This window comes from Nothoprocta perdicaria, unplaced genomic scaffold (genome assembly GCF_003342845.1).
Source record: "Nothoprocta perdicaria isolate Ctin4 unplaced genomic scaffold, notPer1 scaffold_141, whole genome shotgun sequence".
In the NCBI taxonomy this organism is placed as follows: Eukaryota; Metazoa; Chordata; class Aves; order Tinamiformes; family Tinamidae; genus Nothoprocta; species Nothoprocta perdicaria.
This window is the reverse complement of record NW_020454550.1, coordinates 336,218-353,439: the sequence shown is the minus strand read 5'-3', so window position 1 is coordinate 353,439 and position 17,222 is coordinate 336,218. Positions and strand designations below refer to the sequence as shown.

Sequence of the window (17,222 nt, the reverse complement as noted above, 5' to 3'; positions counted from 1 at the left end):
ACTAGAAAAAGAAATAATTTGCAAGTTAGGGAGAGATTTTTAGGAACCCTTCACTAAAAATCAGTCAGAAAGAGACAATCTTAACAGAACCTAAAATACATGCCGAGCTGCTTTAGTAAATTGCATAAATGTGTGCTCATGGCTCATGTTTGTAGGAAGACATTTCTTTCTATACAAAATTAATGATGTTATAGAGGAACACTTTAATATGAGCAGGTGATTGAAGAAAAGTGGGGTTGCCAAACTCCACCAAAACACATGTGATTCTAATGGACAAAAATGAGCTACAAAGAAGTATTTTTTTGTCTGTGAGAAAGATGAAAACTGGGAAAAAAAATCCTATAAAATTCTGAGGCTATTTGGCCTCACAGGTAGCTTGAACAGGTAGCTCAAACTACATGCAAACTTTATTTCATTTGATAAATGCCATAAAATGGACTGTGTAATTTCAGGAATCCCATAATTTTATTTTTATTTGATCTGAAAGCATTAACACTTTCATTTTTAAATGAATTTTCAGTCTTAAAAAAAAAAAAAACAGCACAAAGTTTAACGGCCACTGCCACATGAGCACAAGGAGATAACAGCACCATTTTACAAGGGCGGCAAATGTCTGGCTTGTTCTTTCTATCAGACCTGACTAGAAATAATAAATAGAGCTAAAATTATTTGCCATGCCCTCTTCCCAGAAGACAGCTGAGCAGATGCTTGGAGGGGCAGCTGGTAATGTTTAGCACAGAAGTAAACAAAATTCTAGGTCTCTGTCATACATGGATCCTTTATCAGGCATTTCACTCCTACTGCCCAAGGCAGCTCCAGCAAAATCTGCTTTAGCTGTAAACGCAGTAACATTCCCAGCTTGCTTATAAGCCTCTTGGGTAGCTGAAACAATTCACCAAGCCAAAAATACTTTCTTAAATGTTTCTCCTTTTATTTCTGCTCCAAAAAAAAAGCAAAAAGTGTGTACAACTTCCTGTAAGATACAGGCCTATATAAACAAAACTTTATTTCCCATTTTAGATCTCTGAAATGCAATTTCCCTTCCTTTTCCTTCTCACTGAGCACTTGCAGAAAGAGAGAAGGATAATTTCCTGAATGAACTGAATTTCAAAATTTGGCAGATGAATGGAGAATGGCAGAAGAGTTTTCAGGTTACAAAACTGTCTAAACCTAGCTCTAGCTAGGTCTTTCAATATGATTTTACAGTAAGTCTAACACATTATCAGTGTGCTTGTGAAATGGAAAGCTGGAACACAGAAGATTCAAAAGGAAATTCCCTGAAATTTCAGAACATGAGAATCGACGTGACAGATAAACCCTGTTTTGACAAACTGAAAACACCTTTTATAAATTCTGGCAACTCACTTTCATAAAAGCTGATTACCTTTTTCTACAATAACCCATTTGTCAGATGGGTGTCAGGAATGGCATATTACTTTACTGCTACCTATTCACATAGCTTTCTTCTGTCCCCATAAATAACCTTCATTGTATGCTTATCCATTACTCAATTTAAAAACAGTTATATCCTAAACAACAAGTCTTTTGCAGGTAGTCAACCTATATGCTAAAGTCTTGGTCAAATCTAAGGTCTAAAGTCTAGGTAAAGTCTATCTTTCTTGATAGTAAAGTCAGCTTATGTCCTCTTTCCCCCGTCTCTAAGCCCTCAGCAGGAGAACGTGCATGACAAACCCCACCACTACCAGTTATGCCACAGCATTTTATATTTTATGTAAAAGGGATAGAAGTGAAAGTTCTTTCTTCATCTGACATTTTTCCAGTTTGGAATTGTAGATTCACTTTTTGATAAGGTGAAGTCATCAAATTTGTCACAAAATAGCTTCTTTTTCCTTTTTTTTGTTTTTTTTTTTTTTTTTTACTTCTCTCATGAAATCATCAAACATACAAAAGGTATGAAATTGTTATAGTTAAACCTGAAACTGAAACTCAGTTCTGGATCCAGCTCCCTATGTTTTCTGCCTGCATTTCACACATACAGACTCCTGTGCAGTRCTAGGAGATACTGGCACAAAATCTGCAGGAGGAATTTGTCCGTCTAAAGCAGCAGCTGGAGGCACGACAGGGCACCCTAGGATAAACAAAATGACACTAGTTGCCTATATTTAGGCAACTGAATCATAGCACTTTTGGGGTATATTAGATAATTATCTGTTAACTAATATAGGGACCAGATACCCAGTACCTGTGTATACATGTAAACACTAAATGAACTTAAACTGAAATTTAACTTAAACTTTCTTAAACTGAATTCCACCTATAATGCCTCAGAACATGAATATACAGCAGAATCTGACAGGCTTAATTTTACACAAAATGGCTGGGTATTAAAAAATATAGAGACAAAATATAGAGTAATTTGAATATCTGAATGAAATGACAATAATTTACAAATAACGGCAAAAAAAATAGATGTAAGGATTATCCAGGCAAAACAAATTATATAAAGAGCATAGACAAATTAGCAACACTGACATAGGCAGGGAAATAGGAGCATATTTAGAAAACTGAGATTTACTACAGGGGAAACTACAGGGTAAAAAAACGAGCAAGAGGGACATAGGACAAGTAAAGAGCTTTAAACTGCAATAGTAAATTAAATCTCAGAAGTTTATCTTCTTTACCCCTGCATAGCTAAAGGATGAAATTCAGACAGTATTCATGGGTGAATCACGTGACAGAAATTTTAAAATAACAAAAATAAAAAATAAATAAAAAGAGGCGGTCCTGATAAGGTAGTGCCGGTTGCTCTGCTAACTTTCTTACTGAAAAGCTATCCACCAACACACACACACGATAGAAGGATGACAAGTGGATTGCTTGGGCAAGACTTGGGAAGAAAAAGCAAACAAATGTAATTTTGCTAGGAATACCCAAGGATCAACAGTAACAGTCTAAAGATATCTAAAGACTGTAAACAGCAAGTAAACAGAACTATTTCGGGTGATGTAACTAAGCATAATGGAATTCAACTGTGAAAGAAAATTCTGACTTCATGTTAGGAAAATATCCTAACAGAGATGCCTACTCCCTGCAACTGTGAAAGTGCCTTGTGGAAAACACTTATACACTTTAAACCCAACTATCTAATGCAAAAGAAGAGAACCTTTTCATACCTTTTTACAAAATACGTTACATATTCTAGGTGAGAAAGTCTTATAGTTGCTCACCAGATATCCATAACTCAAATGCATGGTCATGGTATATCCTAAATACTCCCAGGCAATATTCCTATAGCAAATAAAACTAGTCATGTAAGGCCACAGAAATGTTAGGAAGTGTCTAATGTACTTGAATTTAGGATTTTAGTCTTTATTAGAGGAACTGTCTATCTCCTGATATCTGTGCCCTAGGTCTTGTTTCCTTCCTCCCTCAAGAAGTTTCTTTCCTCCTCTCTTCCCCCCAAAACCCTCCCCAACCGCTTTCCATGCTTTACATAGATATCTGTCTACTGCTCTTATTTTATTCCTACCCCTCTGGACACACTGAACAGCCAGTTGGTCCTCTCTTTACACCATGTGCCTTCCTCATTTCTCCAGGGTTTTCTTAGAGTTCACAGTTCCACTAGTACCTCAGGACACCAAGGGACAAGTCCAAGATCCTCTGTCCTTCGTCTCTTACATGGCTGGAGGCCAGTACTAGGACTCCTCATGTACATCTACTTCCAAAGAGTACCAGGACTATCTCTGCAAWGATGCCCCTACAGCTACGTATATTAAAACATGAAAATGATGGTCGGATTCAGCACTGGATCAAAAGGCTAAATGAATGGAGCTTTTACCCTCCCAAATTCATTTGAGGGGAGGACTCCTGACCAAACAATTGCTAACCCATGAACATTATTATGGAACAGTAAGGTTGCTCATTGCCCTGGGTTCTCTTGGCTGTTTCACTCTTCCCTTAGATTACATCTCCTTCCACTGGCTGTGCCAACATGGGCCAAGGCTTTCACAGCTCAGCTCTACCAGCCTCGTGCTTTCACCGAGCCCAGCTCCAAACRATAAACATCCACACGGCTGCAAAACACACACACAAGAAAAAACCCAGCAAGATTACTAAACACAAGGCCATSAAGTATGGCTTGAAGAGGTTTGTTCTTGTTTTTCCAGATCAGAGAGCACCATTTTAYAGTGCATTCTCAAATCTGTGTGTGAAAAGTTTCCTGAAAAATGTAGCTGTGGAGTTTTAATCAACTGAAATTCCGACATAGATCATCCAATGGCCACAGGTAATGTATATGTGAAACCACTGCTCTTTTTTTTTTTTTTCTTTCAAGAGTACCATTGAAACGACTGGCTTTTATACAAAGTACATAAGAAAAGATTCAATCTTCATTCAGCCAACTAATATGAATAAATTGTATGCAGCACAGCTATAAAATATTCTGCATTTTTTCAAGAGGTATTGAAATAATCCAAAATTATTTTATTATGTGAGACTTTTGATATGTTATGAACTGTCCATCTGGATATATCAGTAAAGTCAGTCTCACCACATTATTTTAAACTGTTTATTGCTCACAGACACTGTAAAGAAAAGGCAAATAGTTCTAAACGCACACGAATGAAACTAATGRTATACTGGAAAATTCCCCAGACTTGTCAGCCATGTAGCTCAAAACTGACAAATATTTTTCATTTATTTCAACAAACTGATAACCTATCCCCTTTAGTAACCACAAGTGATTGCTGCATTCTCTCTCTCTCTCTTTCTTTCTTTTTTTTTTTTTTTTTTTAAGAGTTTTTCCTAGAGTTTTTCCTCAGTATGTCTAGAGTATCCTTTGGAATAAAAAATGGCTTTGTGACCACACAGTGAGGCCGCTGAGTATTCTCCAGGCCCGTAAACACGCCAGCTGCTGCTTTCTGATGAATAATGCCCATTAAAATAAGATCCCAAAGAGATCCAAATACTATTTTTTACCACCATCCTTACTTACCAGTGATATTTCTTCTGACAGAACAATTTAATCATTTCAGGTTAGGACTGCAGTTTTTGACTAATAGCAAATGTATTTTTATTATTGTTATCAAACTTCTAATTTCTCCAGTTATTTCAACAGATCCTTTGTGTATATATTAAAGTATATAAAATAAATAGTGATTAAAGAAAAAAACTAAAATCAAAACTTTTTTWAAAAAAATAATATTATATGGCTTTGATTCATGTTTTTGATCATTTTCCCCAAACACTACAGCATATGATTTTACTTGGAGAACAAATAAAACAAGGACAATTATTTTATATTATTATTGATCATATTCAGGAGAATTGGTTTAAATTTTTCCACACTAAAACTAACTATATGTGCTAGAAAGATATAGCCAGCCCACAAGCAATAAACTTTTTTTTTTTTTGCTCCTTTAMAAATCAATTGCATATAGCAATATATGCCCAAAACCTTTCTGAGAGACAGAAACATTTTCTTGGGCAGTCATCCTGTTCAGAGAAAATGAATACCAGATAGGCAAACTGGAATAAGTTTAGAGAAGAACACAAAAATGTGTTTGGGAACAGAAAAGACTCACTTTCCAGGAAAAGCTTTTCATGCAAAAGCCACTTGATCAAGCAAGGCTGACTAGCTACCTATAAGCCTGTGCTGTCTGAATTGATAGCCTGCTTTTCAGTGTCCCCCGAGGAGATGTAGTTAAAGAGATTCAAATGAGTAAAGTCATCTCAAACAAGGAAAATCACTGACAGCACAGATAAACTGTAAAGTAGCATTAGCAAAAGAAAGTGTACGTAAAAGGTCTCTCCCATGGTTCACGGCTAAGAGCAAYGCTGGAAAGCGCTCAAGAATCCTACTGTAAGGAACAATAATACACTGGCCCGAGCTGCAGATGATCTAATAGGTTTGCAATTATGTCCTTGCAAAGMACAAGTGCAAAAAATCATATCTGATTTTTCAGAAAGATAAAACTAACGGATTTAACCTGCAGTCCTTTAAAACAACATTACCTTCTGTTCAGCAAAGTTTAAACTTTAATCTTTCTCTCCACTAGCAGGGTGTGTTGATTCCAGTTGATTCTATTGTAATTGCCTGAGACAGTTTTGTTAATCTTTTCCATGTTCACAGAATGCCCTTCTTTGCACACTATGACTCATTTGCAGGAAAAAAAGGAAAAAAAAAGAAAGAAAGAAAGGAAAAAAAAACATATACAGAAAGTCTATAGAATTAATTTATTTCTCCTCTGTAATTCACACTATTACATATTTCTGTGCTTATGAGAAGGTATGTGGCACTGAAGTGGAAATCTGTTTTCATGAATGTCTGAAAATAATTCATTCTAAATAACAGATTTTTTTCTAAATAACAAGATTCCTTCAAAAACCATTCCAACTGCATATTACCGGACACTTTAAAAAATAAAGTGTTTATCTCTTCTTTTAGGAAAGTGATGGATGCTTCTCTGCAAATACCAGGTGATTCCAGCTTCCGCAGACTACACAGTATCTAAACCATATCATTTATTTTTCACAGCACCGAAGTCAGCTGGATTGAACACTAAGTTCTGCAAAGCTTATCCACTTGCAGCTCTGCTTGTAGCGTTTCCCTCAGTGAAACTGTGATGCCCAATGCCCCCCATGCAAGTCCTGGCTGAGGCAGTCTGTATACTTGTCTCTGTACTGAAGAACTGTACTGCTCTTCTGAAATTGCTCAGTTTCCACCCTTCCCCATTCTGAAACTTGTGTTTTCATTATTTTCTAGAATCAGCATTCTATAGCACTGTCAATCTCAGTTCAAAGAAGGCTACCTCTATTGTTGGTTCAAAAATACTTCCAAGGCAATGGGCATCAAAATCTGATAGGAACCAAAGCAAAAGAGTAAAAAAAGAGTCCAGACATTTTAGAAACTGGAGAGCAGAATTATCCACCTCASCAACTATCCATAATAGCAAGGTCTCAATTTACCAAACCCTATTTTATAAAATAGTAAGTTACTTATTTCTAAAAGAAAAAAGAAAAAAAAAAGTAAATTTCCTGATTCCAGTTGCTATTTTTCTCACTCATACAAACCTTGCTTTCAAAGGAATAGTCATAGTTAAATCAAGCATCTGCTGTCTATAACAAAAGGCCAAAATGTAACTAAGCAACAAAATAAGAGAAATGTGAACATTTTATACAGTGCAGCATGGAGCTTTCCCTTTCTGACAATATTTATTAACTTTAAAACATACACACTTCCAAGTAAGCATAAATCTCACTGTTTCCATCTTTAGCTGACACAGAAACAGAATGTATTAAAAATTCTTAACAAAAATAGAATGTGAGGTGTTTTTATTAGGTCATCAAAATTGACAGGTGTTGCCTTTTTAGCAAGAAGAACTACTAAGATTGGTAAGCAAGCACRGATTTGGGTAAGACCCATCATTAGCTACAACATCAATCTTTCTAGGGGACAGAACGATTGCTAACACAGAGAACTAAGTTGAAAGGCCCAGTCTAGCTCTTTGCTGCCTTTTTCTGCAGTCTGTTTTGTAAAGCATGATCAAATAGCCCCAAATAAGAGAACACTGCTAATTCTCACTAAAAAAATAAGGAGTGTTGGTTCCCCCATCCATGGCAATGTCTCTTGCCTAATGGATTGTGTCTTCTCTGCACACATCCACTTAAACTTCCGAGTGTTTTGGGTCATCTTGTTCAGGTTCCTCTTACCAAGCATGAACAGAGCACTCCTAGAGAAGACTCATGACCTGCATGACCAAACTCATAGGCATACATATGCAGTTACTCACTTTCACTGCCTTTTTCTTTTTTTTTCTTTTCTTTTTTTTTTTTTTTTAGCTATGTAGAATTGAGTAAGATAAAAACATCCTAGGAACTCAAGTATATGATTTACTCATCAAAAGAAAGAGAGGCTGAAGGTTCTCAATCCGGTCTTGCCCAAATGAGGAGTTCAGGGGTCAAGAGCTTAGCTGCTATATACTTTAAAATGAAAATGCTGACTATCCTAATATATGGTATGTATTCTGTTAAAATTTATCACAATAAAAACATGTTAGTCACGAAGGCCAGTCTCACCATTGCCAAATTGGTCATTTTTATTTCGGGGACATCTGTTACTCATCTACTTTCTTTTGGTCTTTATCATTCACACAAATTCAATGCCAGCTTAAAAAGTACAGTTTAGGGTGAGAGAAATATACAGACATTTTGTGACTTGTTTTAGCACATAATGCGTAGTACCACAAAATATTTGTATGTTTAACATTATGTAGAGCTATATATTTTATTGGTTATTGCTACAGGACTCAGACCAAAAGAAATTATATGCGTTAAGCCTAAACATGAGATGCAATCCATAAAACAAAATGGACAGGATTTTCCTTGTCCTAAACAGAAAAATCTAAWTCAAAAAATCCAAGCAGTAAAAGATCAGGTGATAACTGCTATGAAATGACATAACGACCACCAGGAGCACTCACACTGTTTTCTGCTTTACAAAAGTGCCTAAACTCATGCAATCATATTCACATATTTTTGATCGAAATAAAGAAATTGTTATTAACATGTTCATAGACTCATTACATTTAGGTGGAGCTTAAATCACATTCACAGTTTCATAAACTGGCAACCAAATCATCTGAATTTGAGACTCTGATATGAATAATACATGTACTTCTTCCTGTTAGTTTACAGTTTCAATATATGACTAAGTTTTTAGTACTCACAGGCTTACCATCTGGACCAGGCTGTCCAGGATAACCATGATTCCCGGGCTGCCCAGGGTCACCCTATAGGGATATAATATGTTAATACACAAAGGACATGAGACAGCAGTTTAATATTAGCAGAGTGCTACCTTAATCCTAATCCTAATGCAAACTGTGGCTGCAAARAGAGTTACCTGCCACTGTTCCTACAGCAAAAAGCAACGCATTTCATAACCCAAACCACACGGGAAAGCCCTCCAGAGTGCCTTGCACAGGACATGGAGACATTGGCCCAGGTGCAGTGTCTCCTTGCACATCTGGCCCTTGGGGTCATATGATTTCAAGCTTTTTAGCATTCTCAACAAGAGAAGTAAAAATACTTTTCACCAAATAGATAAAAAAAAAATTGCTATTAAAACCTTGTTACTCTAGCAGTTCTCCTCTGACAAAACTTCCATCTCTTTACCAAAGATTTGGCCAAGTCTAGCTCTTACAGTCAAAAAAAATGGGAAAGCCAGAGTCAGGATCCAAATCTGTTAATAACAAGCTCCTCCCTGCACATTTATCGCTTAGTTGTTTTTTTTTTTTTACATAAACAACAACAAAAAAGGAATTACTTTGCAATTCTTATAAGACTATCTTAGCAACTATATCGGTAGCCTTTAGCGTGATCATACTAAAGGAAAAACAAAACTCCATTCCTGAGACATCATGTTTACAGTAAGAACATAGCTTCCTACTCAGTATATCCTCTTAGCGTCCATTTATGTCTTCTATGTTTAGTTAACATAAGGACTTGATTTGGGACCAACAAAATCCAGTTAGACTTGGCTCATAAAAGCCTTTTACTTCTACAGGAGATTAAATCCTGTTCTTCAGCCCAGTTCCTGACRAGGCTCTCAGCTCCTTTACAGATTCAGAATTGTCACTGTCAGGAAGGACATAGGAAGGGAACCACCTAACTGGCTCACAGGGTGACTTCACATACAAACCAGAGATGTGTTATAATGAATGAAATGGGAATGTATATGGAATAATGTGTCTTTACACAGAGTATAAGCAGTTATTATCACTCCAGCAATACTAGGTTTAATAAGAAAGCCTAGAAACTTACTTTGGGGCCTGGAGGTCCTTGTTTTCCTGGTGGGCATATGCAGGGGGCAGGTGTTGAGCCTACGTCACTAGGACCATTCATACACTAYCAAGAGTGAGACCAATCATCAATACACATGCCAAAAATGTTCAGCAAATACAATATTATACCAAGCTGATCCCCCTTAGGTTGCACAGAAACATTTGTTCTGTTGGAACTTCTGTTTATCTAAATATTATCCCCTCCACCCCCAACAACTTTGAATGAACAAATCCATCACTTGATGGAAGAAAAATAAATAAATAATTAACTCTATTGGGCTGACTTCTGAAACCAGCTTTTTTCTTCCTCAAATATTTTATTAAATGTTTGTTGACAGTTTTCAACCTACCAACATGTAAAACCTTTCTCCAAAACTACTGGACAGCCATCACTTACAGGGTGACCAAAAATGCAAGTATCAGTATTTAAAACTTAAAAAAAAAAAAAACCTAAAAACTAAAAAAATGTTACTTAGAGGAAACTGACCACAACTGATACTGAGATTAGCATGATACTGAGATTARCATTAGTTGTCACGTGGGTCAAGTCTGAAAAGAACTCGGAGCTCAGGTGTCCCACCTCCTGGACAAGTGTCCAACCACCAAGGATACAAGGGACATGGCTGCTACTCTCGTGTTCCTGACAGCTCCCAACCCCTGCTCAGAGCTGCCTCTCCTCCAAAAAGCATTAACTGACCTGACTCAGGTCTATGACCACTTTGCTGCCACTGCAAACAGTGGCAGCAATAGACCTTGTCACACTGTCACCTTCTGCAGATATTTTTTTCTGAGGGATCTACTTCCCTCCAGGGATGTCACAAGAAACTCAAGTGTTTTATGACAGTCACAGAGTGGGAGTGCAGAGGAGAAAACTGCTAAGGGCAGGGAACTGAAGTCCCTTTATCCAAAGTAAGGAATCAAAAACCTAGGTGCACTGGCACTGAATTCATACATCAATGGTGGAATCACTGAATCCTCTTTCATACAGCAAGTGCTTAGAACTATGCCAAGGCAGAAAGTAAGGAACCCAGGGTGTGGAGGGACAGATTTATATTTAATTTCATATTCACTTTCAAATCCATGTTTTATTTGCAACAGCACCAAGCACGAATGGAGTTATCAGAGTGGTTAAGGGAACTATTATATTAAACTTTCTTATTAGCACCCATTCACGTGATCACATGATGCTGGAACAGCGACCTGACTCTGCATATACCCATTCATTTTGCAATAGCATCTAGCCCTGCAAATAAGAGCAACTGAATTGAAAAACACACAAACAAACAAACAAATTATGCTAATAAACATGGGTTTATTCAGAAGGCTGATTTTGAATTTATATATTAACTTGCGTTCAATTCATGACACTCTAGGAATTTAAAATGTTGCAAACCTCTGTCCACTTTTCAAAATGTAGTATATCTTCCCTATAATTATAATAAGTTTATAGAAAGTCAAATACTACCTTAAACTGAGTGAGCAGTTTAGGATTGAGCCTACCTCTCCATTCTGAAACAAGAAGAAACATAGTTTAAGAGAACAGCAAAATCTGTAATAAGCAAAATCCATTCATTTGCAAACGCTAACACAAATCCTCATAATTTTGGGGCATTAACTGCCAAGCAATTACAACTCAACATTTCACACTTTCTCAAATATATGCTGCACATTTAAGAGTTCTTCAACAGCAGCAGTTTTTAAAGGAAATGACAAAACTAAAAATAAAACCAAATGATGCAAGCATTTATACACTATATATTTAGATTTGTGTCAAGTTGTTTGCCAGAAGTAATTTCTCATCAACTAAATCCTCTGCTTATTCATTCACATCCAAGAAGGTACCATAACATGGACATGGCAARCTACAAAAGATCTAAAAACTTTAAATATAAGAAATGTACCACAACACTACAAAACTTTGTGATCTCAACCTGCATCCAGCACCTAGGAAAACACATGGCAACACAGAGGTAGGGTTGTTTTTTATTCCTGACTTGCTTTCCCATGTGATGTTATGAAGCTGCTATGAACTGAAGTGAGTTTTCTGGTGTCTGCAATACTACAGAATGATGTGTCCCCAAATATTTCAGCATGCCAACTCTGAAATGGTCTTACTTATTTAGGAATCCCATCACTTGTACCATGCACAGGAAGGAGACTGATGCAAACAGTCACCATGGATTTCATCCACAGCCAGTGGAGAGACAGTTCCCTCTCTATCCCGCCTACATCTTAGGCAACCTCTAGAGATTACTTTCCTCCATCGTTTTAGGGAGCTTAAAACAACTCCTCATCCTGGGAGCCGGGTAGCAGGGTGAAATCAGGCCATATTTAGCACATAAAGGCCCTGCTTAGTTTCAAGACACTGACACAAACACAGTCCATCAGAATATAACCACAAACCATATATACCTTGCTGCTGCTTTACTTCCTCAGACAGTATCCAACATATTTATTTTTTGAAATATTTCAACCCAGAATTTTCATGGGTGAAGTCCAAATTTAATTTATAACAGCAAGTGAAATTCAACTGGCAAAAGTCAATCTTTTTTTCTCTGACTTCTTGTCAAAATATTGATGGGGTTTTGAGTGTTYATTTTCTATAATGCCAATATTTTTTCATGTGTTTACTTTACATATCCTACATGATATAGGATATCCTGTAAAAATATGTGGGGCAGTTAATATGTGGGTCTTAACGAGTGCTACACTGTCTGACTGATTATTATGGACAAACTGGGCCTCATTTAAAAGATGCAAGACAAGTTGGTTCTGGATTTATACAAGAGTTGGCAGAAAAGGAACTRCTTGCATGGTGAAGAATCACAAGTTTTGCTACCAAGTTCGCAAAATCATCCTAATACTAGACCGAGTCAAAACAAAATGCAAAATGCAAAATATGGTTTTACATTCTAAGACACTGGTGTTTGTTTGATTATCTTTAAACCTGGTATTTTCAAACATCACTGAAAGGATGGCATTTTCAAGGCAACTGCACATATAAAACAATTCTCTGTATTTTAAAAAGAGAATTGACCCCTTTTGAAAATCTGTTCACATGTGTTTTACATTTCATTGCATAATTAACTCTAAATAAAAGGGAAAGGCTAAAGCAGACTCTTAAGCATGAGCTGGACTGGTTTTCAGCTTTCTATTATCCAAAACACACTTTATGAAGTCTTGGCATCACTTCACTCAAGTGGAGTTTTAACACAGATTTCAATACAGGTAGTTACAATAGTAAAAAAAAAAAAATGTAAAAGATGGTTCTGCTGGCTATATTAAAAAAAAAGAGATTAAATGAACTCCTGGTGAGTATCAATATATTGGTGAGTATATTAGACACATTAAATAATAGTTAAAATACTTTATACTGTTATAATCTGGTTCTTTTATTAATTCATAAAATTTGAATCCTGAAGTTGTGATGTAAGATTCTGAGATTATTCTATACTATTGTCAAATTTGCAACAYCAAATATCTAAATTAACATTAAAGTTTGTTATGCTACCTATGTCAGGAAAAACACTTGTGCTAAAATAAGGCTCAGAATAAGAGAAGTTCCAGGTCATTKGAATGATCCTGCATAGTAAAAAGCATTTGTGTGCAGCACCTAAATCAACGTATTCTTACATACTTTAAGAACTCATTAATAATTTAGCTTTAAATAATGATTTGTAAAAAAAGCCAACAAATCCTCAGAAAGTCATCTATCATACTCACAAATCCTGGGATCTCACAGACTGTTTCTCGGTTATTTTGCTCTGGGTCACAGTAGATTCGCAGTTTTTGTAAATCAAACTGTAATTTGAAACATAAGAGACTTTTTAAAAATAACTTCATWTGTCTTTAAAAAAGGTCTAACTAATTACATTTAAGCTACACTCTTAAATTGTCATCCACAGGCATACAAAATGAAGAAGGGAAAAAAAAGCAACAGAAACTGGAAGCTCTGTGAGTGCAGTACAAAGTAATTCAAAAATGTAAAAGCATTTTTCCTTATGCTCCTCACAATGATTCTTATATACAATAATTTGCATGGTCTGTAACAAAAATTTTTAAAGGAAAATAATCACTTCAAGTTTTTGTTTTCTGCAATAATGGAAATTAATGGTCCCAATCCTTGACAATAAAACAAAATATGCACAGCACAAAATGTAAATAAGTACATAAGTTTATTACTGTTATACTGGAAAGTGCTTAAGCCTGTAAGACCCTAAGTACTTGGAGAACACTTGCAGATTATCACTGGAAAACATCTGATCCAGAGYACATGAAGATAACCAAAATTCAATATTTCTGAACTTGGTTTTTTTTTTTTTCCCCAAATTGGTTTCTCTAGCTTATTGTGAAATCTCAACTCTGTGAGACTCTTTGTATTAGATTCTTTGGATCCAGCTCCAACATGAATTTCAAAATACCTTKTCACCTGAAATATGTTATGCAGATTCATTACAATATTCATTACAATAACAGTTTAAATAGATATATGTTGGCAAATTCTGACTGCTCATGGCTCAAAGTCTGAGATACTGTAGAAATAAAATAACTTTTTTAGATTACCGAAATTACCATGAAATATGAAATATAAAAATGCTCCCAGGTATAGATTTTCTATTTTTCTTCCAGGTCACTACTAAAAGTGGATCTTTTGCAATTCTACATTCCTAAAARGTTTTCATTTTTATTTTAGATAAAATTTCTTGATGACAACATTCCCTAACTGAGAAGCATAATTATTGGGCATCTAAAATTCCCATTTCTGCAGCTACCTAAGAGGGATGGAAAACAAAAGCCAACCAAAAAGAAAAAAAATCTCCACAAGCAGCCTAAAATCCTACCTTGCAAGCAGCCTAAAATCCTAACTTGCACAGTTATTAAAATGCAACATATGGGATAATTGTGCACTGACAAAAAGAATGTATGAATGGATTCATTGTAATTCTGAAATATCTACTTGCCTTGAAACAAATGGCCGAAGGTCTACCAGAAATCTGTCACAATACTTAATTTTTTTTTCTTGCAAAGAGAATTACTAATTCTCTTTACAAATTACATTACACTTCTACCAGACACAGAACAYTGTGACATTTCTGAGTCACACAAAGTGTGTGTCAACCAAGCTTTCTGTGCACACAGAATATGATCTGAAGCCTGGCTACAAATAAGCAAAATGCAGGAGTAACTGACTGAAGGCAGTTTACAAGAGTTAATGAAGATGATGATAAACACAGCAAATGAATTAAATGGCAGCAGGAAACATTAAGAAAATTAATAGTAGAGGATGAAAAAGTATAGCTTTCAAAACAGCTAAAAATAATATCCATTTAAGCAGTTTTTCTCAATATTTCATCAATAGTAATTGTAATGTCATTACTACATTGCTAGAATCAAATCATAAGAAATTAAAACAAGAAAATATTTAGCAAGTGTCTGGGACACTGTGAATGTTACAGTCTTTATCACTTGCATTTGCCTGCACAACCTGAAGATTTTACCAACTTTTTGGTAGCTGCATTCAGCTGAAGGCAAAGGAAGCTTAAGGTGCTCAGGAATAGATAAGGATCTCTGCAAGGATTTTTGCAGGKTCCCTTCCAGCACTGCAGCCTCACACAGAGCTACTGGCACACACCAAGTATTTGCAGTTTGAGAGAAACTGAATTTATATGCCTTGTATTTTCTGATGGACAATGATGAGACTGGTGCTTCTTGAAAATGCTGCTCTCTCACTCATGTYCCAGCATTACCCCATACACTGACACTGACACAAGGAAATGATGTGCAAGTGTCACACAGACAGCAGATCCCCTTTTCTGAGACACTAACCCCAAATTTAGGGCGGCACATGGCATGAAATTAATGTTGCAGCACAAACAGATACACCCTGAACCTAGCAAGACCAGCTAAGCACTCCAACTCCTGAGAATTCCTACTATTTCGGAGGAAGGTAACTTCTTTCTTTACTAAAATGTTATATATTCAATGTCCACTCACAGTAAGTTAGAGAAGTAAGTTCAGGAAAACATAAGGCTGCARTGAAAATGTTATCCTGCAGCAGGATTGCTGAATTAGTGAGATACTGAAACTACTGTGTTTCCAATGCATGCTTACCTGTACCGTTTCCTCCTTCCCAGAATACTTTCCAATTTGAGTTAGGCCACTGATGTAAATACCTAAAACAGGATGTAATGGCTCCCTTTGAATTTCTTGATCATCTATATATAAAGTTACAAACTCTTCTGTTACTAAGAGACGGATTTGATGCCAGCCTTCATCAAACAATGTCTAAGAAAAGTGAAGAAAACAGAAATGCTTGAAACAAAATACCTCCAATTTAAACTACTGTAAAACTTCTTTGCTTCATGAGATTAGCAGAAAGAATCACAAATACTACAACAAAAAAAGATTAAGTATGAGAATCATCCTACAGAACTTGTTCTATTTACAGGTTTAAGATTTAGTCTAAACAAATAACCTAGCTTGTCTATACAGGTAACAAAGAATGAGGGATACCTTCAGAGAAATCATCACCAGATTTATCATACAAATGAAATGAAATGAAAGAAATGTCACGTCCTTGAACCTATCCATTAATTAAAAATAAAATTTTAAAAATCTAGCTATTTAATCCTGATATAGCTAATTTGAATTGTAATTAATTCCATACAAGGTTGGTAAACTAAGAGCAGTTGAAACATGAACATGCCTGTACATTTCATAATGYTGTCACCTTTTGTAGGCATAATCAGAAACCAGTCTCACTTTCTGTACTAGCTAGTACACACCCTCAGATAATATCTCTGCCTCTTTGTTATTTTCATTTGTAGACTTGGATTTTATGTATTTATAATGGACCTCATTGTGAGGTAAAAATAAACAAATCARAATATAAAATATTTCCACTTTCCTAATGGGGTGCATAGAGAAACAGGACAGGAGAGAGAAAGAAAAAAAAAAAAAAGCTTATTTTCAGGTTGAAGTTAATTGAAACTTGGGACTGCACGAATAAAATGGATTCTTTTCACTCTGGCAAATTAATCAAACAATTTCAGACTGACTTGGTCTCAAAATTTCTCAGGATTTCTAGTAAATGAAATTAAAAATAACTCGTATTAAAAAAATACGGTAGAGGAAATTTTGAAAGAAAATTCCCTATTTGTTAACAGAAGGAAATACCCCCTTCATCTAAAGCTGAGTAATTAAGATCTTCTCTTGGACAGCTGAGGACTTGTCATTAAAATGCCTTCAGCTTGATTTGAAGGAAACAAATCCAGGCCAACGCTTCCCAGAAAACCAGAAACCACTTGGGACACTAAGTATTCTAAGGGTAAATTTTTCTTGTGGTTTTTTTTTTCCTGAATTGTGCCTCTTACTTGACTTAAGAAAATACTCCCTAAGGTAGGAAAGGGAAACTCCAGG

General features: G+C 35.8%; 1 protein-coding gene across 1 annotated transcript in view; it reads right to left on the bottom strand.

Annotated features, from left to right (window-relative positions):
• The window catches only part of COL21A1 (collagen type XXI alpha 1 chain), a 72,743-nt gene that overhangs the window by 41,978 nt on the left and 13,543 nt on the right, over window positions 1-17,222 (bottom strand). Inside the window, exons 6-10 of the mRNA XM_026034311.1 lie at window positions 15,915-16,088; window positions 13,527-13,604; window positions 11,304-11,312; window positions 9,784-9,867; window positions 8,688-8,750 (exon numbers count right to left, since the gene is read on the bottom strand). Of these exons, the coding sequence (XP_025890096.1) occupies window positions 8,688-8,750; window positions 9,784-9,867; window positions 11,304-11,312; window positions 13,527-13,604; window positions 15,915-16,088 (408 nt within the window). The remainder of the gene's footprint in view (window positions 1-8,687; window positions 8,751-9,783; window positions 9,868-11,303; window positions 11,313-13,526; window positions 13,605-15,914; window positions 16,089-17,222) is intronic.